This window comes from Neomonachus schauinslandi, chromosome 12 (genome assembly GCF_002201575.2).
Source record: "Neomonachus schauinslandi chromosome 12, ASM220157v2, whole genome shotgun sequence".
Taxonomy (NCBI): Eukaryota; Metazoa; Chordata; class Mammalia; order Carnivora; family Phocidae; genus Neomonachus; species Neomonachus schauinslandi.
In genome coordinates, this window is record NC_058414.1 from 13656985 (window position 1) to 13684550 (window position 27566).

General features: G+C 38.5%; 1 protein-coding gene across 1 annotated transcript; it reads right to left on the minus strand.

Moving 5' to 3' along the window:
* Window positions 1–2188: 2188 nt before the first annotated feature.
* On the minus strand, window positions 2189–6693 carry YAE1 (YAE1 maturation factor of ABCE1). The gene is made up of 3 exons (XM_021703714.1): window positions 6532–6693; window positions 5117–5238; window positions 2189–3135 (listed from the first exon to the last, which is right to left on the minus strand). Exons 1-3 carry the CDS (start codon window positions 6658–6660, stop codon window positions 2706–2708), a joined length of 681 nt encoding a protein of 226 aa, XP_021559389.1. The 5' UTR covers window positions 6661–6693; the 3' UTR covers window positions 2189–2705.
* Between the last annotated feature and the right edge of the window lie 20873 nt (window positions 6694–27566).

Genomic DNA, 27566 nt, shown 5'->3' on the forward strand with positions numbered 1-27566 from the left:
ATATGCCTATCTTGGACTGGAACACAAAGCTTTGACTTCAGTTTGAAGATGGGTGAGAATCCCAACTTGGACTTGGTTCAAGGCTTTTATTTTGGTTTACCACAAAAGCAGCTCATAAGCAGTGCTAAGGATATAAATGAGATAAGGATGCAGGTAGGTAAATTCAGCTGCCACTTCCTGTTGGTCTATCACACACATTTTGGTGGCCTCAGCAGCTCTAGCAACTGAAAATGTCCAAAAAGCAGAGTATTGTGGACTCTTCCTTCCATTAAAACAAACTAAAGAGCTCCAGGGATTTCAGCATCTAGAAATTATTTAGGGTGAGAATTCCGTTTGTAAGGCGGCCACACCCCTCAGGCCTCATGTATGGGTTCTGGGCCTTACAACTCTGGCTGCACCTGCAGTCTTGCTTTACCTTTATGGTCGTCTGGGGTCTGACCATGGCAACAGCCAGCACGCCTACAGCATGAGTCAGGACAAAAGACACACGGCAAGCAGGCTTTCTTTCCCTCAATCCTGCTGGTTCTAGTATAGAGGCTCGTGTTCATTAGACACAGGTATGATGGGCATACCATTAACATTCATTTCTGCAGTCCAGAAACTTTCAAAGGCAAACCAAGCTTAAGAGTTGTTTTCGACCAAACAGCCTCGTCAACTCAGCTAATTCTCTTGATTTCTCTATGAACATCTGCACAAAAACACCGTATTATCAGTAGTGGCAAGGGGTATTATCTGCAGAGAATCTTAGCAGGGTGAGCCCACATAAAATCTCAAGATTTACTGCACTGGTGTAATTTTCACGCAGGGTGTGACTTTCTTGAGATGCATCATTAGAGATGGATATTTCATATCTAATATGCAGGGCAGAACAACACTTTAACTTTAGAGACTGCTTATAACATCCCATGTGGATTTGAGATTTTGACTGGTCCATAAGCATGGAAAAAAAAAATGTATATATATAAAACAAGACAATTAGTAAATATCTGAAATAGTGTTTACACCTAGAGAGATATAAGCACTTTTTTAAAAAAAGATTTTATTTTTAAAAATTTTTATTTATTTGAGAGAGAGAGAGGGAGAGCACAGAGGGAGAATGAGAGGGAGAAGTAGACTCCCCACTGAGCAGAGAGCCCAATGTGGGGCTCAATCCTAGGACCCTGAGATCATGACGTGAGCTGAAACCAAGAGCTGGACGCTTAACTGACTGAACCATCCAGGTGCCCTTAAACACTTGTTTTAAAGTCAAATATCACTTGGTTTCTTCAACATGTTTTAGAAATCTTCAAACAGTATATGGTCTTTAGTTTTTTAAAAAGATTTTAAGTAATCTCTACATCCAACATGGAGCCCGAACCCACAACCCCAAGATCCAGAGTCGCATGCTCCACTGACGGAACCAGCCAGTCGCCCCCGTATATGATCTTCTCACTTCAAATTTGTTGCTTAATTTCTTAATGTTCTGTGAACTTTTTTTTTTTAAGATTTTATTTTTAAGCAATCTACACCCAACATGGGGCCCAAACTCACAACCCCAAGCTGTGAGCCAGCCAGGCACGACTTTTAATGTTCTGTGAACTTGAAGGAGGTTGTGAAATCACAGCAGAATATTTTATGAATCTCTTGAAAGACTTCTTTTATCAGATTCTCTCACTATCTTAGTATGTCTATCTTTTAGAGAAAAGAAGGTCTGGTCTGAAGGCAGGCACCTCATACAACTCTGTATTTTAGCCAAGAAAGCGCTGAAAAATCCTTTTCTGTTCTCATATGCTTAGGTCCTAGAGCAAAAGCTCGAATCTTAATTTTGTCTACGCTAGACTAAGAATACTGCTACCGGGTAATGTATGTCAGTGGTTTGCGTTTATTCCTGTATGGATATGTGAAACAAAACTGCAGCTTAGAAATAATCCGGCACTTTCTTAGGAACCACTACTAACTCTTAATACATGGAAAATCCACGTACTTGAGCACGGAATGTATTTTGTATTTTCCGTGGAATTGTACGTCCTTGCCTTTAACATAAAACTAAGATGAATTTCATGGCGCACTTGGCTGGCTCAGTTGGAGAAGCATGCAGCTCTTGATCTGGGGCTTGTGAGCTCCGGCCCCATGCTGGGTGTAGGGACTACTTGTGAATAAAAAAAACAAAACCAAAAACGAATTTTAATATTTTGTTTTTAATCATCAGTATAAACATTTCTTCAGTTTCTTACACTTATAGCCTCTTAATTTCTATATATATATATATATTTCTATATATCTATGTGTGTCTATTTACAATGTTATCCACTATGTTATTTATGGTAACTTTGGTCTAATTAGAGGGTGGTAAGGTCCTAACCACCCAATGGTGACAAGAGCAGAAAGCAGGGTTAGGTCCTTACAAAATGTGTTTGATTCTCGTTCACTTTTGCTAATGAGTCTGAAAATGCTTGATTCTGATCAGAAACTTGAAAATGACAATGGCAACTCGAGTTACTGAGCGTATCTTAAATGACATAAAAATTACCAGTGACAAAGAAAAAAAGCTCTTATTACATTGAGTAGTGTTAATTTTGAAAATATTGCAAATTTCCATGAAGGATAACCTACAAGTGATGTGTTCAACATAGAAACTGGTACAAATTTTGGTTAGTTTGTTAAGAAACAAAATGTTCTAAGAAATGTTATGAACATTACTTTCATTAGAAAAGTGAAGAGAATTTTTAAAGTTGTTTGAGGTGCTGTAATATGTCAAGTGATATTCCCAACTGTTTTACTAAACCGGCTGTCTGTTCTAAAATCCAAGTGAGGCTCGGGTTTTCAGAATGTGCATGCTGCTGTATTCTACAACATTCCAAAGATGAACAATCTGCCTCACTAAGACTCTTGCTACAGTTTTTGTGAAGCTCAGCATTATTTTCACAGAGTCTTTCATCTTTAGCTTCATCTGTCTTTTTCTCCGCTGGAGCTACATGACAAAGGTCCATATCCTGAATAGAGTCCAGTAAATCAACAACATGGGGCTGAGAAGTGATTGATTTTAGATGTTTGAGCACATACTCTTCACACTGGCCAACTGCATCCAGAAGATTATTTATTTTACTGATCAAAGCCGAACCATTATCATGAAGGTGACACCAGGACAGCAAAGCACTGAATGAAAATATAAACAAGCGTTTAATAGGAAAAAAATTAAACAATCAAAGGCTTTTCAAATTTTTGATGCTGAACCCTACATGTTTCTTTTCCAGATAACACCATGCAAAAATGAATCAATAATAATGCAAGTCAAAATCAGGAAAAGTAATGATGCTAAAATAGATTTTAAAATAAAGATATTATCTATTGATAAAAATTAAACTGGAAGTAATCACATAAAGTGCTTATAATTCCTAACACCTCCTTCACAACTGCACATCCACTTTTTTTTTTTTTAAGATTTTATTTATTTATGTGACAGAGAGAGACACAGCGAGAGAGGGAACACAAGCAGGGGGAGTGGGAGCGGGAGAAGCAGGTTTCCCGCCGAGCAGGGAGCCCGATGCGGGGCTCGATCCCGGGACCCTGGGATCATGACCTGAGCTGAAGGCAGACACTTAATGACTGAGCCACCCAGGCGCCCCTCACATCCACTTTTCTTGATTTTAGATTTTTTCTTTATGACTGTGTAGCTTCTGCTGAAGAGGGATGCAACTCAGGGAAAGAGATCACAAAAATTAGTTTCTCCTTGAAGGACAGCACACAGCTTCTGGACTAGTGATTCTCAGACCTGAATGTACATTAGAATCACCTGGGCAGCTCTTAAAACTGTCAAGGCCTAGGTCACATCCCAGACCAATGAAATCAGAATCTCTGGGGGTACTATTTTTTAAGGCTTCCCAGCTGATATCAAGGTGCAGCCGAAGTTGAAGACAATTGTTCTAACCATAATTACTTGCCATCAAAACTAAAGGGTAGAAAAAAAAGTTTTGAGGCAACTTCTCTTTCCCAACTTTGTCATAGAGTAATCACTGTTGATATAACTAATTATTTTCTTGAAGAAGGTAAGAATTCTTCTAGTCCTAATAGATATCTTTATTTTTCTAGTACAGACAATACTTTTATTTTCTGACATTTCAGATTGTTCAGGTAATCATGATATAAAATAATGGTTGTGAAAAGTAATCCTGTGGGTTTGTTTGTTTCTTTTGAGAAAGAGAGAGAGGGAATCTTAAGCAGGCTCCATGCCCAACACCGACCCTGAGGGGCTCAGTCTCACAACCCTGAGATCATGACCTGAGCAGAAATCAAGAGTTGGATGCTTAACTGACCCAGCCACCCAGGTGCCCCGAAGAGTAATCATGTTTTAAAAATGGAATCAATTGATATTAAAGATTTAGCAATAAACTTTCTGAGCTTGTAAAAGATTTAACTTGATGTAAAATGAATACTTGATCATTTTCCTAGTGTATAAATTCTGATTTCTGACAGTTGAATTTCCTAAAACCTCAATTAATTTTTTTTGTTTTGATAACTTTTATTTCCTACTTTTTAAAATTAGTGATTCTTTGAACTGTTTTATGGTTGGTTGTTTGTTTTTCTATAGAGGACAATTTAAAAGGTATAAAGTGTCAAAGATGACAAGCCTGTCATGCTCCTAGCTCTTTCTGCCATTTGACCACTTGGGTCTGATATATGCTGTTATTACTATGGAATCTTGACAGGTGTTCAATGTTCAGCACTAAAGTAAATGGAATCATTTCTCTATTACCAGTTATAATTTTCATCATGCACTTCTAGTCTAGAAGTCTGTTATACTGTGTTCTGCCACACGTGCAAGATTGAAAGGTTTATTCAAAACCTGAAGATCTTTTAAATTACTTTGAGATACAAATTAGTGGTAGTTCAGGTAGCAAAAAATATACACCTTCCTATCATTTTCTTTGCAATAAAGGACAATACCTGACTCACATATCAGAGTGGATTTTGACTTTTTGAAGGCCATATTATTCTATGCTCTGCAGTACTCTTTTGTGGATTTAACACTAGAAAAAGCACTTCAGTTTAAGTGCTTTATTTTTACATACTACTTTTATACAAGTCCTCTAGTATTACTGAGGTTAAAATGACTCAGCATTTAACTTTAAAAAGTTACCTCAATGTTCCTCTGAGTTGTCCATAGTTGATAATGATTTCTGCACCTTCCTTATAACCTTGATTGAAGCCTTGTTGAAGAGTAACTGCTTTGCCAGCATCTATTCCATCTCTATAACCCTCCTAAAAATAAGTAATGAAGAACTGCAGCTGTAATTAACACCAAGTAAACCACTGTAGGTTTTTCTAGAAAGTCACAGAACCAGTTTGGAAAATTGATGAAATAGGCCTTTACTAAATTACTATTTACTATTTTCCGTAATGGTTCTACAACAAATGGCAAAGCCACACAACCAAAGCAGAGTATGCTTCTCATAAAGGTTTATTATTGGCACATCCCACTTTTGAAGTCGACTTATTTGGCACATTTAAAAATACTGACTCTTGTACAGTTTTTAAAAACCCTGTGTTAACAACACCTTCACAGAAAGGAACCAGAGTTACATGTCTGGCCCCTTGGCAACACTGGTGTAAGTGGGTGAGAAGGCAGGGTAATAAATAGGTTATTGGAGGTCTTCAATAATCAACTCAAGTCGGGAAAGAGGAAACTGTGTTAGGAAAAAGATGAAAAGTGTGATTTTAGACATTTTGCTTGATATCTAAATTCAAATGAACTGCAGATTCTCCGTGGGCAGGGATTTTGTCCTGCATCTGCGATGGTGCCACAGAAGCTGAAGATGTTTGCTTGTCTAGGCCCCGCCTCACATGAAGCGTTTCTGAAACTGGTAACACGGTCGTTGGGCTAAGCAAACATTTTACTGAAACAAACAAGGGCAGATCAGGCGCAACATAATGGCTGGCAAGGATATTAGGTGGAAGTGGACCTCACCATGTGAACTCAGCTCTGAGTACTCCAGCTGGAAACTGAGTGTGTGGTATTAAGCTTAGTTTCAGTGACTAGTTAGACAAAGTAGGTATGGGTAATTCACACCGAACAGAGAAGAACCCAACTTTGGTATTCCCTCACTTAGCCACAGTATCCCACAGTAGCTTTCCTTTATTGCTCTTCGACATTCCTCAGTTCACTTTTTCCGTACGTCTCGATTAATGCCACTCCTAACTTTAGGCTCTTCACCCATTCAAGCAACCACATGTCCTTTGACAGCCCTAATTAGTACAGTCAGTGTCTATGTTTCTCCCCCACCTTCTCTGTGGTCCTCATCAAACTGCAATCTTTTCGAAGTCTAGACCCACCTTATTCTGGTCTGTGCCCAGCGTCTAACGCGCCGCCCCGTGCTTTCACACACTTTCAGTGGAAAATCCTAGCACTATCTGGGTGGCAGGGGTAGGGAGGGCAGCGCCGGGCCAGGCTGGCACCACGCTGGCCTCTACTCTCGCGACCCTGACTCCTGACAGCTCCTTGCCCCTGTCCCCGCAACCCAGCATATCTCCCCCGCACCCGCCACGCAGCTTTACTTTGACTCGTCTCTGCATGTGGCTCCACCATTCCCTCTGCACCAGGAGCGACTCGTCCGCTTCCTCGTCAAATACGTCCCCCTCCTCTCCGGGACCCCCGACCAAGGGAGCCCTTTGAACCCACGACATCACCGAGGCAACCACAGGCCTGCTGGGCGCCGGAAGCGCCGGCAACTTCTTCCGGTCCGAGGGGCGGGGCGAAGGCTGCGAGGCGGTCGCGCCCTGCGGCTGCGCCCGGCGTCTGCCGCTGCGCATGCGTGTGTGGTGTCGGGCGTTGGTGGGTGAGTTTCTGCTGAGGACAGCGCTTCTTCCTGCCTGGTGTTTGGGGCTCCCTCCGTGGACCCAGAGTGTCGGCGAGCGCCTGTTGTGCGCGAGACGGATTCTTTCCTCGCGGGGCCCGTCCGACCTTGACCCCTGCGGAGGGCAGCCGGGACGCTCAGTGCAATACTTGGCATTCCGGCCGCGGTCTCTAGAGTGTTGTGGGTTTTGGAGCCCCGCGCACCGGGAAAACCATTCGAGGTCGTTCAGTGGATGGGCGATTACTGGCCAAGGTCGCTGTCTCTTTTAGAAGCCCCCTCAGTACGTTTTAGAGATTTGACAGCCGATGGTTTTTAGTTGTTAGAAGCAAAGGACGACAATAGAGTCGAAAAGGTAGCCACTGCGGCCATTTTAAGATCAATACAACAAAGAGTACGTTTATGAAAGGAATACGTTTCTCGTTGATTCACGGTATCCTTCACTGGCTCCCGTTCCTTCTCAGATGCCCTATTGGCTGGGTGAGGACGGGGACTTGTTTATCTACATATACTTAGCACCAGCATGATTCTGACACGTGGCAGATGTTGAAACAGATGTTAGTGAATTGAATGGACACCGGTGGTATTGCTGTTTTGCTTTTTGTGTGGTCATGTGGTAATGATGATTTATTTATTTAATGTATTTTCTGGTGCCAGGCACCGTTGTAGCTTTTGGGATACATCAATGAACCGCAGACAAAACTTAGCAGCTCTCCTGCGCCTTACATTCATGTAGAATTGACAGGATGAACAATAAGCACTGTATAAGTAAATTACGTTGTTACAAGATCATAAAGGATACATGCTATGAAAAAAAAGATAAGCGAAGGGGAACCATGAGCATGCGTGTGAGGGTGCGTGGGTGGTTTACGTGATAATTTTAAATGCTCAGAATTTTGCATCATATATATAGTAATTACAACATATATATTATATACTACATACATAGTATGTGTATATATAGTATATACATAAATACATATAACATATACATACATATTACATATATATTATATACATATATATATATATAATTTACTTGGTAGGTCCATGGAATATGTATAAAAACACTCTATACTTGGCCACATAAAATACCTTAAAAACCCAGACACTTTATAAGTCATATTCTCTGATCATAATCCAACAAAATTAGTAATAAATAATAATAAAAGACTCCCAATAATTTAAACTATTACGCTGGGCTTTAGAATTACCTTATTTCCTTTTTTTTTTTTTAAAGATTTTATTTATTTATTTGAGAGAGAGCACATGAGAGGGGGGAGGGTCAGAGGGAGAAGCAGACTCCCCGCTGAGCTGGGAGCCCAATGCGGGACTCGATCCCGGGATTCCAGGATCATGACCTGAGCGGAAGGCAGTCGCTTAACCGACTGAGCCACCCAGGCGCCCGGAATTACCTTATTTCCTTTGAATCAAAAAGGAAATAAAAATTAAAATGATATACAATAAGCAATTAAAATCTGAACACTTCCTACCAGAAAATATGGGACCAAATGAAAGTTGTACTGAGGCAATTCTAGAGGCTTAAATGTCTTTAAAGAAAAAAATACATACTTATTGTATATCTTAATTAGCAACAAAATGATAGTAAGAGAAGCAATAAAAATATCAATTGAAATTAATAAAATAGAAAATCCCCAAACTTACATAAATAAATCCTAAAGCTGGTTCTTTGAAGAGACCAATAAGATAGATGATTTTTTTTTTTTTTTTCTTAAGTAAGCTCTGCGCTCAGCGTGGGGCTTGAACTCTCTACCCTGAGATCAGGAGTCACATGCTCCATCAACTTAGCCAGCCAGGTGCCCCATATGTGTGTGTGTGTGTGTATTATTTTTTACTTTTTATTTTTTAAATAAGCCCAATGCCCAACATGGGGCTCAAACTCCTGATTTTGAGATTAGGAGTCACATGCTCTACCAACTGAGGCAGCCAGGTGCCCTAGATAATCCTCTTTTGACCTCGACTTAAAAAAAACAACAACAAAATTATACAAGGTAGAAATGAGAAAGGAGGTAATGATACAGAAATTCAGGTACTATACTAAAACTCAAGAACAACACATTTGAAAACCTAGGAGATGTGAATGACTTTCCAATAAAACTGACCCAATAAGTAGAAAACACGAAGAGACTAATTACCCTAGAAAAACTGGAGATTAAATATCCACTATAAAAAATAGCATGAAGACTTGACACATAGGTAAATCCTTTAAATCCTTTTTAATCCTTAAAGAACAATGGATGGGACTCCTGGATGGCTCAGTTGGTTAAGCATCTGTCTTTGGCTCAGGTTATGATCTCAGGGTTGTGAGATGGACCCCAAGATGGGCTCCACACTCAGTGGGGAGTCCGCTTGAGATTCTCTCTCCCTCTGCCCCTCCCTCCCTCGCTCTCTTGCATTCTCTCTCTTTCAAATAAATTGTTTTTAAAAGATTTTATTTATTTATTTGACAGAGAGAGACACAGCGAGAGAGGGAACACAAGCAGGGGGAGGGGGAGAGGGAGAAGCAGGCTTCCCGCAGAGCAGGGAGCCCGATGCGGGGCTCGATCCCAGGACCCTGAGATCATGACCTGAGCCGAAGGCAGACGCTTAATGACTGAGCCACCCAGGCGCCCCTCAAATAAATATTTTTAAAAAAGAACAATGCATAATTAAATATTTTTTACTCTTTTAGGGCAAAGAAAAAGAAACTCCCTAAATCATTTTATGAAGCCAGCCTTATAGTAACCTGATAAAGATAGTATAAAAAAAATTCCCAAGTTCAAGTTAGCTTATGAATATGTATTTAAAAGAGAATCCAGTACCATATCAAAAGAGTAATTCAAGATGTTTTATTCAAGGGAAGCAAACTCTTGCAAAATTAGGAAATCTATAAGCATATTTCATTGGAATCAGCAGTTTAAAGGAGAAAAGCCATATGTTATCTAAGCTGCAAAGTCATTTGAAAAAATTTAACAAAATAAAATGAAATGGAAAGAAACTACAAATTGATAAACCCTTTATGAAAAATCCAACTGCAAATAGTAGTCTAAACACTCAGTTATTTCCTTGAAGGTAGAGAAAAGGCCATCTGGTGATGCCCTTTATTATTCAACATTCTTTTGAAGACTAGTAAATGCAATAAGAGAGGTAAACAAAGTAATCTATAAAATGTTGGATAATAAGAGATGAAGTTATTTCTTTTTGCTGTTTATATGATTATATGCCTACAAAACCCAAAGGAATTCTGTTAAAAACAACAGAATAAGGGAATTTGATAAGGCCGCTGGCTATAAGAAAAATAAACAGACCAACAGCCTCTTTACTTTCCAGCAATAACCATCTAAATGTAAATGAGATAAATATTCCACTTGCAATACCAACAGATACTATTAGATATAGTATTTATATATTTGTTTAGTATTTATTTAGTATAGTATTTATACATGCCAGTAATACATTTTTAAAAATCAATTTTATTGAGGTATAATTTACATGTAGTAATATGCATACATTTTGCATGTAGAGTTAGATGAGTTTTGACAAATATATACCCCTGTGTAACCCCCACTGAATCGAGGTGTAGAAATTTCCATCACCCTAGGAAATTTCCTTGTACTTCTTTGCAGTCAGTCCCTCACTCCTTGAGGCAAACTCTGATTCAATTTCTATCACCCAAGATTAGTTTTGCCAGTGTTAGAACCTCATAGAAATGAAATCATATATGTCCTTTTAAGTATTTGGCTTCTTTGCCCCAGAAGCCACTTTGATTCAGTGTTTTCGAGATTCATTCATGTGGTTGCACATACCGGTACATTGTTCTTTTTAAGTGCTAAGTACTCTTTTCATGGAATGGATATACCGTAATTTGTTCACTCACTTATTGTTTGGATTATTGCCAGTTTTTGGCTATTATCAATAAAGCTACTGTGAACATTTTTGTACAAGGTGTTTTTTGTACAAGGTTTCATTTCTCTGGAGTAAATGTCTAGAAGTGTAAATGTTGAGTCATATGGTAAATACAAATTTAACTTTATAAGAAACTGCCAAACTGGTTTCCAAAGTGATTGTACCATTTTACACTCCCACCAGCAATGTATGCAAATGTAAGTTGCCACACATCCTCTTTCTCACTTGGAATTGTCAGTCTTTTCAATATTAGCTATTCTGATCGGTGTGTCATGGTATCTGACTGTGCTTTTACTTTTCATTTTTCACCTGGCTTATGATATGGAACATCTTTTCCTGTGCTTGTTTGCCATTTGCATGTCTTTTTAAATGAAGTCTTTGTCCATCTAAAAAAAAAATTGGGTTGTCTTATTGTATTTCAAAGATCCTTTGTAAAGTCTGTCTTTTGTCAGATACGTGAATTGTGAATATGTTCTTTGCATTAGTTGTATCCATCAGGAGACAGCCGTGGGGGTAGAGTTAGGAGTTCATGAAATTTCCTGGGGGACTGGGGACATAACGCCTGTGAAAAGTAAAAAGCCAAGCAGGCATGATTAGGTGGAGAAAGCCTATGCAAAGGAATGCTGATCTGATTCCTGTGATAGGAAGTGTGAGATAGGTAGACCTCGCAGAGTCCTGGACAACATAAAAGGGAGCTCAGGAGCCGAGGGCAAAGAGGATGCTTTTGTTAGGTGCACAGGGCCAGACTTTGGTGGCCCTGCCGTGCTCAGTTATTGGCTGGGCGATGCCCTAGAAGAGTGTGACCTTGGCTTGAAGTCCGAGACCGATGCTCTAGGTGCTAACAGTTGGAGGCTGACAGCTATACTCCTTTGTCAAGAACTAGATGATTTTTCAAGGTCCTTTCAAGTGTGTGATTCATTTTTTTTCCCCAAAATAGCTATCCTTTTCCTTTTTTTTAATGAATTATAAATAACAATGACATCTCCTGCATAAATTTTGGTGTCATGATGTGAATTTACTCAAAGTATTTAGCAAACTTATCTTGCAGCTCCATATCTCTTATATAAATACTCTGTGATGAGGTCAACCTTTAGGATTCACTCTATCCTTTCCCTGTTCTTCTGCTTATCGTTCATCCTTGTCTTTTCTTTCAAAGCCTTCAACAATTCTTTTTTATGTCCTTCTATTCCCCATCTCTTGCTAAGTTTCATTCTTTATCTCAGTCTTCCACACTTTATTTGTGCCTTTGCCAACTGCTATTTTGTAGTTAGTGTAATAAACTCTAAGAGAGCACAGACCTTTCCTCGGTTTCTGTTCCGAGTTTCTGGTGGCCAGCCAGCAGAACTCCTAATTTCCATATGCCTAGTGAAGTAGTTTTCCACTTTTCCTTGTCCTTTCTAAACTTTCATATGTTCTACGATTCTCAGTGGTATTCAGTGATTAAGTCCTTGGGTGCCATCTTTTTTTTGGAGCTTGAACCCATGACCCTGAAATCAAGACCTAAGCTGAGATCAAGAGTTGGATGCTTAACCGATTGAGCTACCCAGGTGCCCCTGGGTGCTGTCTTTTAATTGCTTATGTCAGGTTTGCTCTAAGGGCATATAAAATGTAATATGATATGTAATAGTAATATGAAAAATAAAATTGTTGTTGTTGGTGAAAATGATAGGAAAGCATTCAATATATGGCTTCTAGAGAAAGAGCCTTAGAATAAGGTGAGTAGGTAGTAGGTAGATCTTGGGCAGAGTTGCCTTCTTTATGTTCTAGTATTGTGTCTATAGGAGACCCGAGTTATAATATAGCTGTCAAAGCTAACAGGAAACTTATTAGTCCAATATAGAATGTTTGTTGACTGTTAGAAAGGATGAAGTAGAAATGTCAGACAGGAAGCCTGGTTGATTTTCCTAACGGCCTATTGATGGACAGCATTTAAGCATGTTCAAGTCAGTCTCATCTTAAAAAAATCCTTTCTCAACTCCACACTGTCCTCCAACTATTGCTCTATGCTCTCTTTCCCTTTACAACTAAATTTCTTGAATCCGTGTCTCCACCTCTGTACCTTTCACTTTTGAACCCACTGCCATCTGGCTTCCAGCCCCACTATTCCATTTAAAATGGGAGAGAGGGGGTGGGGGCAACTTCCACAATATTTTTACTGGTGACTCAAACCTCTGCTTCCAGCCCAGCTCTTCTCTGCGTGTCAGACTCATCTCTCTAACTGCCTACAGGACGAGATCTCCACTTATATTTACCGTATGGATTTCAATGCATTACATCTGAATTTCTCTCTTTTTTTCTTTCAGCATTCTTCCTCCTCTTCTGTTTTCTGGCTCCTTTTTGCTCCAACTGTGCTGCAGGCACCTGGAGCTATTAGAAATGCAGAGTTCCTGGTCCCATCCCAGACCTATTGGGTCAGAATCTGCATCCTCAGGTGATGCATCTACTGAGTCAAGGTTGAGAGGCATTGCAGCTCACTGAATGGCCACTGCATCCACTCATTCACCATGTCATAAATTGGTGTCCATTTTTCTTCATTCCCACTGCCACTTCCCTGGTTCAGGCTACTACTATCCCGTCCTGCCTGGATATTCTAACAGCTTCCTAACTGGTCCCCCTTGCCTCGTGTCCTATCCCTCTTTCAATCCGTTCTCCCTAGTCAGAGCATTATTCCTAAAGCAAAATCTGATAGGGCAATCCCTTGCTTAATTCCCTGGAGTACCTTCTGATTGCTCTCCAGGTAAACTCCAAATGTCTTTATGTGCTTGGGCTCTTACTTACTTCCTGGCCTCATTTCTTGCCACTCTTCACTTGCACACATTTGTTTTTAGGCCTTTGCCAAATAATTTTTCCTCTGCGTAGAAATGTAGTCCTTACCTCTATCAAAGGCTACTTATATTAGATGTCATTTCCACTTGGAAGTTTTCTCTGGTTAGTTGTCCTTCTTACATGTGTTATGGTGTTTACTGCCTTATATTATAAATGCCTAATTGTCTGCTTCCCTACTAGACCGATAAGCTCTTTGAGGCAGGGACTGTGTGTCCTAGTTAACTGTTTTATCCTTTTTGCCTTGTATAATCCTCAATACATATTTATTAAATAAATGAATGAATTTCATTAAAAATTCTTCAAACACTATATTCTAAGCAGTTCCATGTTCCAGTTATAATTATGTGGTAATAAACTGTGTCAGTACAGATTAGTAACTAACTAACTGTGTCAGTACAGATTAAATAAGAATTAAATAAGATTAGGTTGTTACAGGGGAAAGTGGGGTAGGCTAGGGACGATACAGAAAGTTCTAATAAAAAGTCACTTCTCATGGATTTTTAAAAACTTCCTTCAGATTTTATAATCATGGTTTTAATATTTATTCTAAAGTCTATATATTTAGCTGATTTTGGCATGCACAGTGAATCTTATGCTTCTTGGTCTTGCCCATATTGTGTTTCTAGTTTTAACTTACCTCTTGGTTTTGAGATCTTCATGTATATGTATACATGCACACACTGACACATATCCTGTGTGTGTGTGTATTTTGGTATGATCTGAGATGTACATGTCCTATATATTTATGTATATATGTTGTGATGTGATCTGAGTTTTTTTTTTTTTTTAAGATTTTATTTATTTATTTGAGACAGAATGAGAGAGAGAGAGAGAGCACATGAAAGGGGGGAGGGTCAGAGGGAGAAGCAGACTCCCTGCCAAGCAGGGAGCCCGATGCGGGACTCGATCCTGGGACTCCAGGATCATGACCTGAGCCGAAGGCAGCCGCTTAACCGACTGAGCCACCCAGGCGCCCGTGATCTGAGTTTTAACAGGGATATTTAGCCCATAAACATTTGTTACACTTGAGCCATGTAGTAGAAGTATAAGCCATGTGGAGGAGAGCTTTATTCTCTCCTTTCATGAGAGGCAGAGTAGAGGGTAATGGGGTTCAGAGGATTGGGGAGCAACTCCTTGGAAACAGTAGGATCAAGTTGCTCCCATAGGCTGTCAAACAGCTTCTGATTTTAAGGACAAGTGTCAGAGGTCGGCAGGGTGGTGGTGGTGGTAGCAGAGACCTCTGGCTTCAAGCGGTGTTAATGAATTCCTGCTTTGTTAGCAAGGGGTCAAAGCAACCAGGTCTGACCTTTTGGGATCCTAAGAAACATCCCTGGGGATTTTTAGGCATAGAAATATAGTGAAAGTTCATCAGGGAAAGATTGGCAGTGACTCCAGTCAGGTTCGGTTATTGATAATTGTTTTCTCCCCACTGTGTCACACATTTAATGCAATATTTACTGAGACAGCTGGAGTGGTCGGCACAGAGATGAATGGGCTTCACCTTCATGCCTTCTTCCTACCTTGGTCTTCTCTTCCCCTCTTGTGATTTTCTCTTTCTTTGGGATGGGCCGAGTAGAGACGGCGTCCATGCTTCCAGTTTTCCATAAGATCCAGCTACTGGGCGAGTGAGGTCACATGGCACTGTACCTAAGTGACACCTGACCTATGGAGGCCATGGAGCCTATTAAGATCCTGGCCTCCATGGGGTCACATTCCCTCAGGGTGATCTCTTGTGCCAGTTCCCTCTGTATATACCTGGGAGTGAATAATTATGAACAGGCCCTGCTTCTGTTCAATACGTTTGCCTTGAGGATTCTCGCTTTCCATCCCCTTTGATGGAATGACATTTGAGATTGTTCCCACAGGAAATATGGTAGACATGGCTATTACTCACCATTAACTGCTTCTTCTCCCATTTCTGGTATCCATAATACTTCCTAAATTGTTGGCACACAGGTGGGGGCCAAACATAACTAGTAAGTGCCTGTGAGTGGCAGTGACTCGTAGGAGGCAATGATTTTCTTCACTCCCCAACTTCAGCTGTTTCAGCTCCTGCCTGAGCTCCAGCTCTTTCTTCCCCAGATGCAACAATCATTAGTGCTGATGGATCAAGTTGGTGGAGACACAAGATGGAGTCAGCCTGGATTTCTGAGTTACCACTTGGAGGGAGATTCTCTAGAGAACCGTTGGACTTATAGTAGACCTTGTATGTAGCAGAAATTAATTAATTTGTTAAACTACTAAGATTTAGGGGTAATTATGTTATCTAGCAGAGCCCTGCAAATACAAGTACTATATGTGCTCTGTCTGATCTCTCTGGGTGTTTTCTGAACCATGAAACCATACTCCCAAGGTTTCAGTGTCCCCTAAGTGTTTCAGCTCCCCTTCTCCTCATCAGTATGTCCATCTCAGACCTTTAGACTGCTTTAGACTTGCATATTTAACTGTAAACAACTGGAAATCTGCAACCAGAGGTACCACAGGAACATCATACTTAATATGTCTAAAACTAAACTCATTGTCCTTCGGCATCAAACCTGGTCTTCCTCCTGTAATCTCAATATCAGATAGTGACAGCACTTTGCCCTCTGTGTTTTGATGGGTAATGTAGCAGAGAAGTTTGAGTATGGGCTCTGAATGGATAAACAGATGGTGGTGTATCTATACAATGGAATATTATTCAGCCATAAAAAGGAATGAAATTTGGATATATGCTACATACAACCTGGATGAACTTCGGGAACTTGCTTAGTGAAAGAAACCAGTCACAAAAGGCTACATATTGTGTGGTTTAATTATATGAAATGTCCAGAATAGGCAAATCTATAGAGACAGGAAATAGATTAATGTTTGTCAGGGGCTGGGAGGAAGGTGAAGTGGAGAGTGACTGCTAATGGGTACAAGGTTTCTTTGCAGAATAATAAAAACATTCTGGAATTAGATAGTGTTGAGAATCATACAACTTTGTGAATATGCTAAAAGTAACTGAATTGTACACTTTATTTTTTTTAAAGGTTTATTTATTTATTTGAGAGAGAGCGTAAGCCGTGGGGAGGGGCAGAGGCAGAGGGAGAAGCAGCCTCCCTGCTGAGCAGGGAGCCAGACGCTGGGCTCGATCCCAGCACCCTGGAATCATGACCCGAGCCAAAGGCAGACGCTTATCTGACTGAGCCAACCAGGTGCCTCTGAATTGTACATCTTAAAAGGTGTAGAATTGAAGACAGTTTTTTATTGCATACATTTCACTGAAAGAATAAAACACACCATCAATGTTTGGAAAGCACAATGTCTCCAATAATGATATAACATTAGTGTTTATAACTTGAAGCCAAATTCAGCAGTACAATTTATACTAAACAATATCACTTCAAGGTGGCTAGCAGAATGAAAATGGAGATAGGGAAAAAGTTTTAAGAATGTGTTAAGTTGAAGCATATGCAAGTGTAAGATTACAAACTACATCGTACAAGTTAGGAAATCAAACATGTTTTGTGGAATGTCAGTTAAAGTTATATTCACTTGTACAGTTATTTATCATCTACTTAAAGTCTAGTTGGTTAAAAAAAAAAGAGTATCGGTTCTGGTGTTCTGGTGTCTGGGGTCAGTAAAGATCAGCTCTTACACTTAACTTTCTTATGCTTCATTTTTCTCATCCATAAAATGGTAAAATGTGCCATTATGAGGTACCACTAAAAAACAAATGCTGTGATCAAAACCACAGTGAGATACCATAAAATACCCACTTGATGACTATACATTTAATACATTAAAATAATAATTCACCATGACCAAATTGATTTTATTTCTGGTTTTATTTTACAGGGTGGGTCAATATTTGCAAACCAATCAATGTGATACATCACATCAACAAGAGAAAGAATAAGAACAATATGATCATTTCAATAGACACAGAAAAAGCATTTGACAAAGTACAACATCCACTCATGATAAAAACCCTCGACAAAGTAGGTTTAAAGGGAATGTACCTCAACATAATAAAGGCCATATATGAAAAACCCACAGCTAGCATCATCCTTAATGGGGAAAAACTGAGACCTCTTCCCCTAAGTTCAGGAACAGGATAAGGGATGTTCACTCTCACCATTTTTATTTAACATAATACTGGAAGTCCTAAAAAACAAACAATCCTAAAATTTGTATGGAACCACAAAGGACCCTGAATAGCCAATGCAATCTTGAAAAAGAAAAGCAAAGTTGGAGGCATCTCGATTCCAGATCTCAAGTTATATTACAAAGCTGTAGTAATCAAAACAGTATGGTACTGGCACAAAAATAGACACACAGATCAATAGAACAGAATAGAAAACCCAGAAATAAACCGATAATTATATGGACAATTAATCTTTGACAAAGCAGGAAAGGAATATCCAATGGAAAAAAGACAGTCTCTTCAACAAACAGTGTTGGAAAAACTGGACAGCCATATGCAAAGGGATGAAACTAGACCACTTTCTTACACCACACACAAAAATAAACTGAAAATGGATGAAAGAACTACACGTGAGACCTGAAACCATAAAAATCCTTGAAGAGAACACAGGCAGTAACTTCTTTAACTTTGGCCATAGCAACATTTTCTTAGCTGTGTCTCCAAGGACAAGCTGTGTCTCCTGGGACAAACAAAAGCAAAAATAAACTATTGGGACTACATCAAAATAAAAAGCTTCTGCACAGTGAAGGAAACAACAAAACTAAAAGACAACCTACTGAATGGGAGAAGATATTTGCAAATGACATCTGATAAAGGATTAGTATCCAAAATATATAAAGAACTATCCAACTCAACACCCCAAAACCAAATAATCCAATCAAAAATGGGCAGAAGACATGAATAGACATTTTTCATACAGATGGCCAACAGACACATGAAAAGATGCTCAACATCACTCATCATCAGGGAAATGTGAATCAAAACTGTAATGAGATATCACCTCACACCTGTCAGAATGGCTAAAATCAACAACACAAGAAACAACAGGTGTTGGTGAGGATGTGGAGAAAAAGGAATCCTCTTGTACTGTTGGTGGGAATGCAAATGGTGCAGCCACTCTGGAAAACAGTATGGAGGCTCCTCAACAAGTTAAAAATAGAACTACCTTATGGATTCAGCAATCACACTAATGGGTATTTACCCAAAGAATCGAAGAACACTAATTCAAAGGGATACATGCATCCCTATGTTAATATCAGCATTATTTATAATAGCCAAGATATGGAAGCAGCACAAATGTCCATCAGTTGATGAATGGATAAAGAAGATATAACGTATATATATATACAGTAGAATATTATTCAGCCATAAAAAAGAATGAATTCTTGCTATTTGCAATGACATGGATGGAGCTAGAGAGTGTAATCCTAGGCAAAACAAGTCAGAGAAAGACAAATACCACATGATCTAACTCATGTGTGGAATTTAAGAAACTAAACAAGCAAAGGGAAAAAATGAGAGCGAGAGAAAAATCAAGAAACAGATTCTTAACTATAGAGAACAAATTGATTGTTACCAGAGAGGAGAGGGGTGGGGGGATGGGCTAAAAAGGTGATGGAGATTAAGGAGCGCACTTGTGATGAGCATTGGGTTATGTATGGAATTGTTGAATCACTATATTGTGTACCTGAAAATAATATAACACTGTATGTTAACTAACTGGAATTAAAATAAAAACTTAAAATATAAAAAAAGTGGACCACTGTAATTCAGGATGTTGATTGTGCAGGAGGTGGGGGCTGGCGGGAGTTATATCTGAAATCAGTGTACCTTCTGCTCAATTTTGGTGTGACCCTAAAACTACACTAAAAATAAAATATTGTTTAAAAAAAACCTGAGCAGCTTCTTACAAAAAGATTTGATTTTTTAAGAGAATGGGGAAGGGAGAAAAAAAGAGGTAAAAAGTTTTCCTCTTGATAAGACCCTGTGCCTCAACTTTTGCTGGCTATTATAAAAACATGCAGAACAGAAGATTAGAGCAAATACTTTGCAAAGAATATCTACAAATGAAAAGATGCTCAACATCACTAGTCATTATGAAAATGCAAATAAAAATCACAATAAGGCACCACCTTATTTAGAATGGCTAATATTTAAAACACTTACCCTATCAAGTGCTGACAAGACTATGAAGGAACTGGAAGTTTGAATGCTCCTGAATGATGTGAAGTGCTATAAAATTTTATGGTCACTTAGTAAAACAGTTTAGCAGCTATTTAAAAATTATCATATAGGGACGCCTGGGTGGCTCAGTCGTTAAGCGTCTGCCTTCAGCTCAGGTCATGATCCCAGGGTCCTGGGATCGAGCCCCACATCGGGCTCCCTGCTTTGCGGGAGGCCTGCTGCTCCCTCTCCTATTCCCCCCTGCTTGTGTTCCCTCTCTCACTGTGTCTCTCTCTGTCAAATAAATAAATAAATAAATCTTTAAAAAAAAATTATCATATAACCCAGCCATTTAACTCAAAGATACTTCTGCAAGAGAAATTAATATTTCCATACAAAGACTTATGCATGAATGGTCATAGCAGGGTTTTTTATTTTTTATTTTATTTATTTATTTATTTATTTATTGGAATGTAACTATGTCTTTATTTATTTTTGAATTACTCCTTTTTAAAAAAGATTTTATTTATATACTTGAGATAGAGCAAGATCAAGAGAGAGAGAGCACAGAGGAAGGGTGAGAGCAGAGAGGCAGAGGGAGAAGCAGGCTCCCCACTGAGCAGGAGCCTGATGCAGGGCTCGATCCCAGGACCCTGGGATCAATACCCGAGCCGAAGGCAGACGCTTAACCGACTGAGCCACCCAGGATTTTTGATGTAGTGTTCCATGATTCATTGTTTGTGTATAACACCCAGTGCTCCATTCAATATGTGCCCTCTTTAATACCCATCACCAGGCCTACCCATTCCCCCACCCCGTTCCCCTCTAGAACCCTCAGTTTGTTTCTCAGAGTCCATAGTCTCTCATGGTTCATCTCCCCCTCTGATTTCCCCTTCCTACTATCTTCTTCTTCTTCTTCTTCTTTTTTTTTTTTAACATATAATGTATTATTTGTTTCAGAGGTACAGATCTGTGATTCAACAGTCTTACACAATTCACAGCACTCACTGTAGCACATACCCTCCCCAATGTCCATCACCCAGCTACCCCATCCCTCCCACCCCCCACCACTCCAGCAACCCTCAGTTTGTTTCCTGAGATTAAGAATTCCTCATATCAGTGAGATCATATGAGACATGTCTTCGTCTGGTTGACTTATTTCGCTAAGCATAATACCGTCTAGTTCCAGCCACATCATTGCAAATGGCAAGATTTCTTTCTTTCTTTTTTTTGATGGCTGCATAATATTCCATGGTACATATATACCACATCTTCTTTATCCATTCATCTGTTGATGGACATCTTTGCTCTTTCCATAGTTTGGCTATTGTGGACATTGCTGCTATAAACATTGGGGTGCACATACCCCTTCGGATCCTTACATTTGTATCTTTGGGGTAAATACCCAATAGGGCAATTACTGGGTCATACAGTAGCTCTATTTTCAACTTTTTGAGGAACCTCCATACTGTTTTCCAGAGTGGCCGCACCAGCTTGCATTCCCACCAACAGTGGAGGAGGGTTCCCCTTTCTCTGCATCCTCGCCAACATCTGTTGTTTCCTGACTTGTTAATTTTAGCCATTCTGACTGGTATGAGGTGGTATCTCATTGAGGTTTTGATTTGGATTTCCCTGATGCCGAGCGATGTTGAGCACTTTTTCATGTGTCTGTTGGCCATTTGGATGTCTTCTTTGGAAAAAATGTCTTTTCATGTCTTCTGCCCATTTCTTGATTGGATTCTTTGTTCTTTGGGTGTTGAGTTTAATAAGTTCTTTATAGATTTTGGATACTAGCCCCTTTATCTGATATGTCATTTGCAAATATCTTCTCCCATTCTGTCGGTTGTCTTTTGGTTTTGTTGACTGTTTCCTTTGCTTTGCAAAAGCTTTTTATCTTGATGAAGTCCCAATAGTTCATTTTTGCCCTTGCTTCCCTTGCCTTTGGTGATGTTTCTAGGAAGAAGTTGCTGCAGCTGAGGTCGAAGAGGTTGCTGCCTGTGTTCTCCTCTAGGATTTTGATGGACTCCTGTCTCACATTGAGGTCTTTCAACCATTTTGAGTCTATTTTTGTGTGTGGTGTAAGGAAATGGTCCAGTTTCATTCTTCTGCATGTGGCTGTCCAATTTTCCCAACACCATTTGTTGAAGAGACTGTCTTTTTTCCATTGGACATTCTTTCCTGCATCACAGGATTTTTTAAATAGCCAAATTGTAGTTTATCCCTCTTATGGATACCACTACTTAGCAATAAAAAGGAATGACTGTTGATAAATGCAACAACATAGATAAATTTCAAAATAATTGTGCTGAGTGAAAGGAGCCATACAAAAAAGAATATATACCCTATGAGTCCATTTATATAAAATTCTAGAAAATGAAAGCTAACCAAAATGATAGTAAGCAGATCAGTAGTTGCTAAGGATGGGCAGGTGGAGGAACAAGGAGGGTGGGAGGAAAGGCGTATAGCGGTGTATGGAGAAACTTTGGGGTGATGAATATGTTCATTATCTTGATTGTGATGACTTCAAGGGCGTCAAAGTTTATCAAATTGTATATATATTTTTTAAAGATTTATTTATTTTAGAGAGCGAGGCCGTGCACATGTGGTCGGGGAGGGAGAGAGAGACTCTCAAGCAGACTCCCCTCTGAGCATGGAGCCCAATGCAGGGCTTGATCCCACCACCTGGAACGGAGATCATGACCTGAGCTGAAATCAAGAGTACAACACTTAACCCACTGAGCCACCAGGTGCCCCATCAAATTATATATTTTAAACATTCACATGTCTAGGAGAAAAAAGGATAAAAATCAGATGATCATCCTATTGGATGCAGCATAAATACTTGAGAATATTCACCAACAATTCACAATAAAAAATATCTTAGCAAACAAGGCAAACCAGTAACAAATAAAAAAATGATAGAATTTATAATAGCATCAAAAATCAAATATTTTGGAATAAATCTAACAAAAATGTGTAAAACTTCTATGCTAAAAATTACAAATTTTAGGAAAAATTAAAGAAGAGTTTCATGGATTGAAAGAGTCAGTATTGTGAAGATGTTGATCTTACTCAAATTGATTTGGGTTAGAGTTAGGAATGTGAGGTGTGGAGCAACCAGAATTCTCAGATACTGATGATGGGAGCATAAATTTACACAATCACTTTGAAAAATTGGCAGTATCTGAACATAAACATCACATAGAGTTGAACATAAACATCCCACATAGCTCAGCAATTCCACTCCCAGGTATATATCCAACAGAAATGAGCATACAGAGTGACCAAAAGGCACGGACAAGAACATTCAGAACAGGATTATTCTTAATGCCTAAAAATCTGGGAAAAGTCCAAATATTCATGACTAGTAAAATGGATAAATACCATGTTGATGCAATGCAATACTGAACATCAACAAGAACAAACGAATTACAAGTTTATATGGGTGAATCTCACAGCATAACATTGATCAAAAAGAGCCAAATACAAAAAAAAAAAAAAAAAAAAAAAATGTGTGATTCCATGCATAAAGTTCAAAACCACCCAGAATTAATTTATAATACTGGAAGTCAGGACACTGGTTACTCAAGAGAGGAAGGGCAGTGAGTGAGAAGGGGCAAAAAAGGGCTTCTGGAATAATGTTCTATTTCTTGATCTGTGTGCTAGCTACACATATTTGTGCACTTTTCTGTATGTGTATTATACTTTAAAAATATTACATAAAAATGAAAAACACATTTGCTTAAAAAATGTGGATGTCAATAGTACCTCAATAAAACTGTTTTCAAAAGAGAATGTATGAGGATAAGGAAATGCTTGACTTGGAAAAAAATGCAGTACAAAGTGAAATAAGCTAAAATAGAGGAGAAAAACTAGAAGGTCAGCCTAAGAAAATATAAGAAAGTGAAGCCTAAAGAAAATGTTATAGGCAAAGAAAACATAAAAGGGAAAACAATAACTGCTAATATTTATTGAAAATTTTACTAGGTTCCAATTTCTTTTTCTTCAATTAATAAACTTTATTTTTTAGAGCAGTTTTGGTTCACACCCAAATTGAGCAGAGGTAGATAGATTTCCTATATAGCTCCTGCACCCCTCCATCTCCCCCACTATCAACATTCTGAACTGTAGTGGTGTATGGTATTTGTTATAACTGATGAGTTTACATGGACATGTTATCACCCAGAATCCATAATTTACTTTATTTCACTCTTAGTAGTTCACTGCCCTAAAAATGATCTGTGTTCTACCTGTTCATCCCTTCTTCCTTCTCAACTGATCTTTTTATTGTCTCTGTAACTGTGTCTTTTCCAGAATGTCATATAATTGGAATCTACAGTGCATAGCTTTTTCAGACTGGCTTCTTTCACTTAGTAATATGTATTGAAGTTTCCTCCCTGTCTTTTCATGGCTTTATGGTTCATTTCTTTTGAGTGCTGAATAATATTCCATTGCCCGGATGTACCAGGGTTTATTTACCCATTCACCTACTGAAAGACATCTTGGTGCTTCCAATTTTTGACAATTATGAGTAACGCTGCTATAAACAACTGTGTACAGGTTTTGTGTGGAAGTAAGTTTTTAATCATTTGGGTAAATCAAGGGGCATGATTGCTGGATCATGTGGAAAGAGTATGTTTAGGGTTTTCTTTTTTAAAAATTTTTTTAAATCCAATTTAATTAACATATACTATATTATTATTTTCAGAGGTAGAATTTAGTGACTCATCAGTTGCATACAACACCCAGTGCTCATAACATCAAGTGCCCTCCTTAATGCCCGTCACCCAATTACCCCATCCCCTCACCCACCATCCCTCCAGCAACTCTGTTTGTTTCCTGTAGTTAAGAGTCTCTTAGGGAAGGACAAATAAAATAAGAGTATGCTTAGTTTTGTGAGAAACTGACAAATAGTCTTCCAAAGTGGCTGTATCATTTTGAATTCTCAACAGCAATGAACTGAGCGTTCCTGTTGCTCCACATCCTTGCCAGCATTTGGTCTTGTCAGTGTTTTGGATTTTTGTCATTCTTATAGATGTGTAGTGGTTTCTCATTGTTGTTTTCATTTGCATTTCTTTGATGAATAAGTGGAATATCTTTTTGTATGCTTATTTGCCATCTCTAGATTTCCTCTTGGGTGAAGTGTCTGTTCAGGTCTTTTGCCCATTTAAAAAATCAGGTTATATGTTTTCTCATTGTTGAGTTTAAGAGTTCTTTGTATATTTTGGATAACAATCCTTTAACAGATGTCTTTTGCAAATATTTTCTCCCAGTCTGTGACTTGTCTTCTCATTTCTTGACAGTATCTTTCTCAGAGCAGAAGTTTTTTACTTATGTATAAATTTTTTTAGACTTTTAATTTTAATTCCAGTTAGTTAACTTACAGTATTACATTAGTTTCAGGTGTACAATATGGTGATTCAACAATTCCATAAAATTCTATTTTCAACTTTTTGATGACCCAGTGCACATCACAAGTGCACTCCTTAATCCCCATCACCTATTTAACCCAACCCCCACTCCCTTCTCCTCTGGTAACTATTAGATTGTTCTTTATAGTTAAGAGTCTGTTTCTTGGTTTGCCTGTTTCTTTTTTCCCCTATGTTTATTTGTTTTGTTTCTTAAAGTCCACATATGAGTGAAATCATATGGTATTTGTCTTTCTCTGACACTTAGCATTTCACTTAGCATGATGCTCTCTGGCTCCATCCATGCCATTGCAAATGACAAGATCATTCTTTTTAATGATTGAGTAATACTCCATTCTCTCTCTCTTTCTGTGTGTGTGTGTGTGTGTGTGTGTACTACGACTACATCTTCTTTATCCATTCATCAACTGATGGACATTTGTGCTGCTTCCATATCTTGGCTATTATAAATAATGCTGATATTAACATAGGGATGCATGTATCCCTTTGAATTAGTGTTCTTCGATTCTTTGGGTAAATACCCATTAGTGTGATTGCTGAATCCATAAGGTAGTTCTATTTTTAACTTGTTGAGGAGCCTCCATACTGTTTTCCAGAGTGGCTGCACCATTTGCATTCCCACCAACAGTACAAGAGGATTCCTTTTTCTCCACATCCTCACCAACACCTGTTGTTTCTTGTGTTGTTGATTTTAGCCATTCTGACAGGTGTGAGGTGATATCTCATTATAGTTTTGATTCACATTTCCCTGATGATGAGTGATGTTGAGCATCTTTTCATGTGTCTGTTGGCCATCTGTATGAAAAATGTCTATTCATGTCTTCTGCCCATTTTTGATTGGATTATTTGGTTTTGGGGTGTTGAGTTGGATAGTTCTTTATATATTTTGGATACTAATCCTTTATCAGATGTCATTTGCAAATATCTTCTCCCATTCAGTAGGTTGTCTTTTAGTTTTGTTGTTTCCTTCACTGTGCAGAAGCTTTTTATTTTGATGTAGTCCCAATAGTTTATTTTTGCTTTTGTTTGTCCCAGGAGACACAGCTTGTCCTTGGAGACACAGCTAAGAAAATGTTGCTATGGCCAAAGTTAAAGAAGTTACTGCCTGTGTTCTCTTCAAGGATTTTTATGGTTTCAGGTCTCACGTGTAGTTCTTTCATCCATTTTCAGTTTATTTTTGTGTGTGGTGTAAGAAAGTGGTCTAGTTTCATCCCTTTGCATATGGCTGTCCAGTTTTTCCAACACTGTTTGTTGAAGAGACTGTCTTTTTTCCATTGGATATTCCTTTCCTGCTTTGTCAAAGATTAATTGTCCATATAATTATCGGTTTATTTCTGGGTTTTCTATTCTGTTCTATTGATCTGTGTGTCTATTTTTGTGCCAGTACCATACTGTTTTGATTACTACAGCTTTGTAATATAACTTGAGATCTGGAATCGAGATGCCTCCAACTTTGCTTTTCTTTTTCAAGATTGCATTGGCTATTCAGGGTCCTTTGTGGTTCCATGCAACTTTTTAGAATTGGTTGTTCTAGTTCTGTGAAAAATGCTGTTGGTATTTGATAGGGTTTGCTTAAATGTGTAGATTCCTTTGGGTAATTTAGACATTTTAACAGTATTTGTTTTTTTTAAACCATGAGTGTGGAATGTCTTTCCATTTCTTTGTGTCATCTTCAATTTCTTTCATCAGTGTTTTATAGTTTTCAGAGCACAGGTCTTTCACTTCTTTGGTTAGGTTTATTCCTAGGTATCTTATTATTTTTGGTGCAATTGTAAATGGGATTGTTTTCTTAATTTCTCTTTTCTCAGAGCAGAAGTTTTAAATTTTAATAAAGTCTAGATTGTCAACTCTTCTGTTTATAGATCATGCCTTTTGTGTTATATCTAAGAAGTCATCACCATTCCCAAGGTCATCTAGGCTTTTCTGTATATTGTCTTCTAGTAGTTTCATAGTTTTCCATTTTATATTTATGTCTGCAACTTATTTTGACTTAATTTTAGTAAAGGGCCTAAGATTTGTTTTTAGATTCATTTTTTCCCATGCAAATGTTCAGTTGTTCCAACACCATTTATTGAAAAGGCTATATATATATTTTTAATATATAGCTTTCCTCCTTTGTCAAAGATCAGTTGACTATATTTCTGTGGGTCTATTTTGGGGCTCTATATATTTTTCCATTGCCCTATTTGTCTATTCTTTTGTCAATAGTACTGTCTTGGTTAATGTACCTTTATGGGAAGTCTTTTTTTTCTTTTAGTGGAGAATTAAGGAAGAGATTTAATAATTACTAAAAGGTCATTGAGTTGGAAAATTTGATTTTAAGGAGTAGTTACATGAATTGTATGACAGTTTTCCTTGTTTCTTCCTTTTTTTGATTCAGGCATTTTTTACATTTAATCCAAATTTATTTACTATCATGCATAATACTTTGCTAGTCAAATATATTATCAGACTATAACTTTG

What these genes read in the sequence shown, in the direction of transcription:
- YAE1 (XM_021703714.1), bottom strand. Translation starts at nt 6,660, where the DNA reads ATGTCGTGGGTTCAAAGGGCTCCCTTGGTCGGGGGTCCCGGAGAGGAG. An exon ending in ACATGCAGAGACGAGTCAAA is followed by an intron (nt 5,239 to 6,531) that starts GTAAAGCTGCGT and finishes ACTTATTTTTAG; the next exon opens with GAGGGTTATAGAGATGGAAT. An exon ending in CAACTCAGAGGAACATTGAG is followed by an intron (nt 3,136 to 5,116) that starts GTAACTTTTTAA and finishes ATTTTCATTCAG; the next exon opens with TGCTTTGCTGTCCTGGTGTC.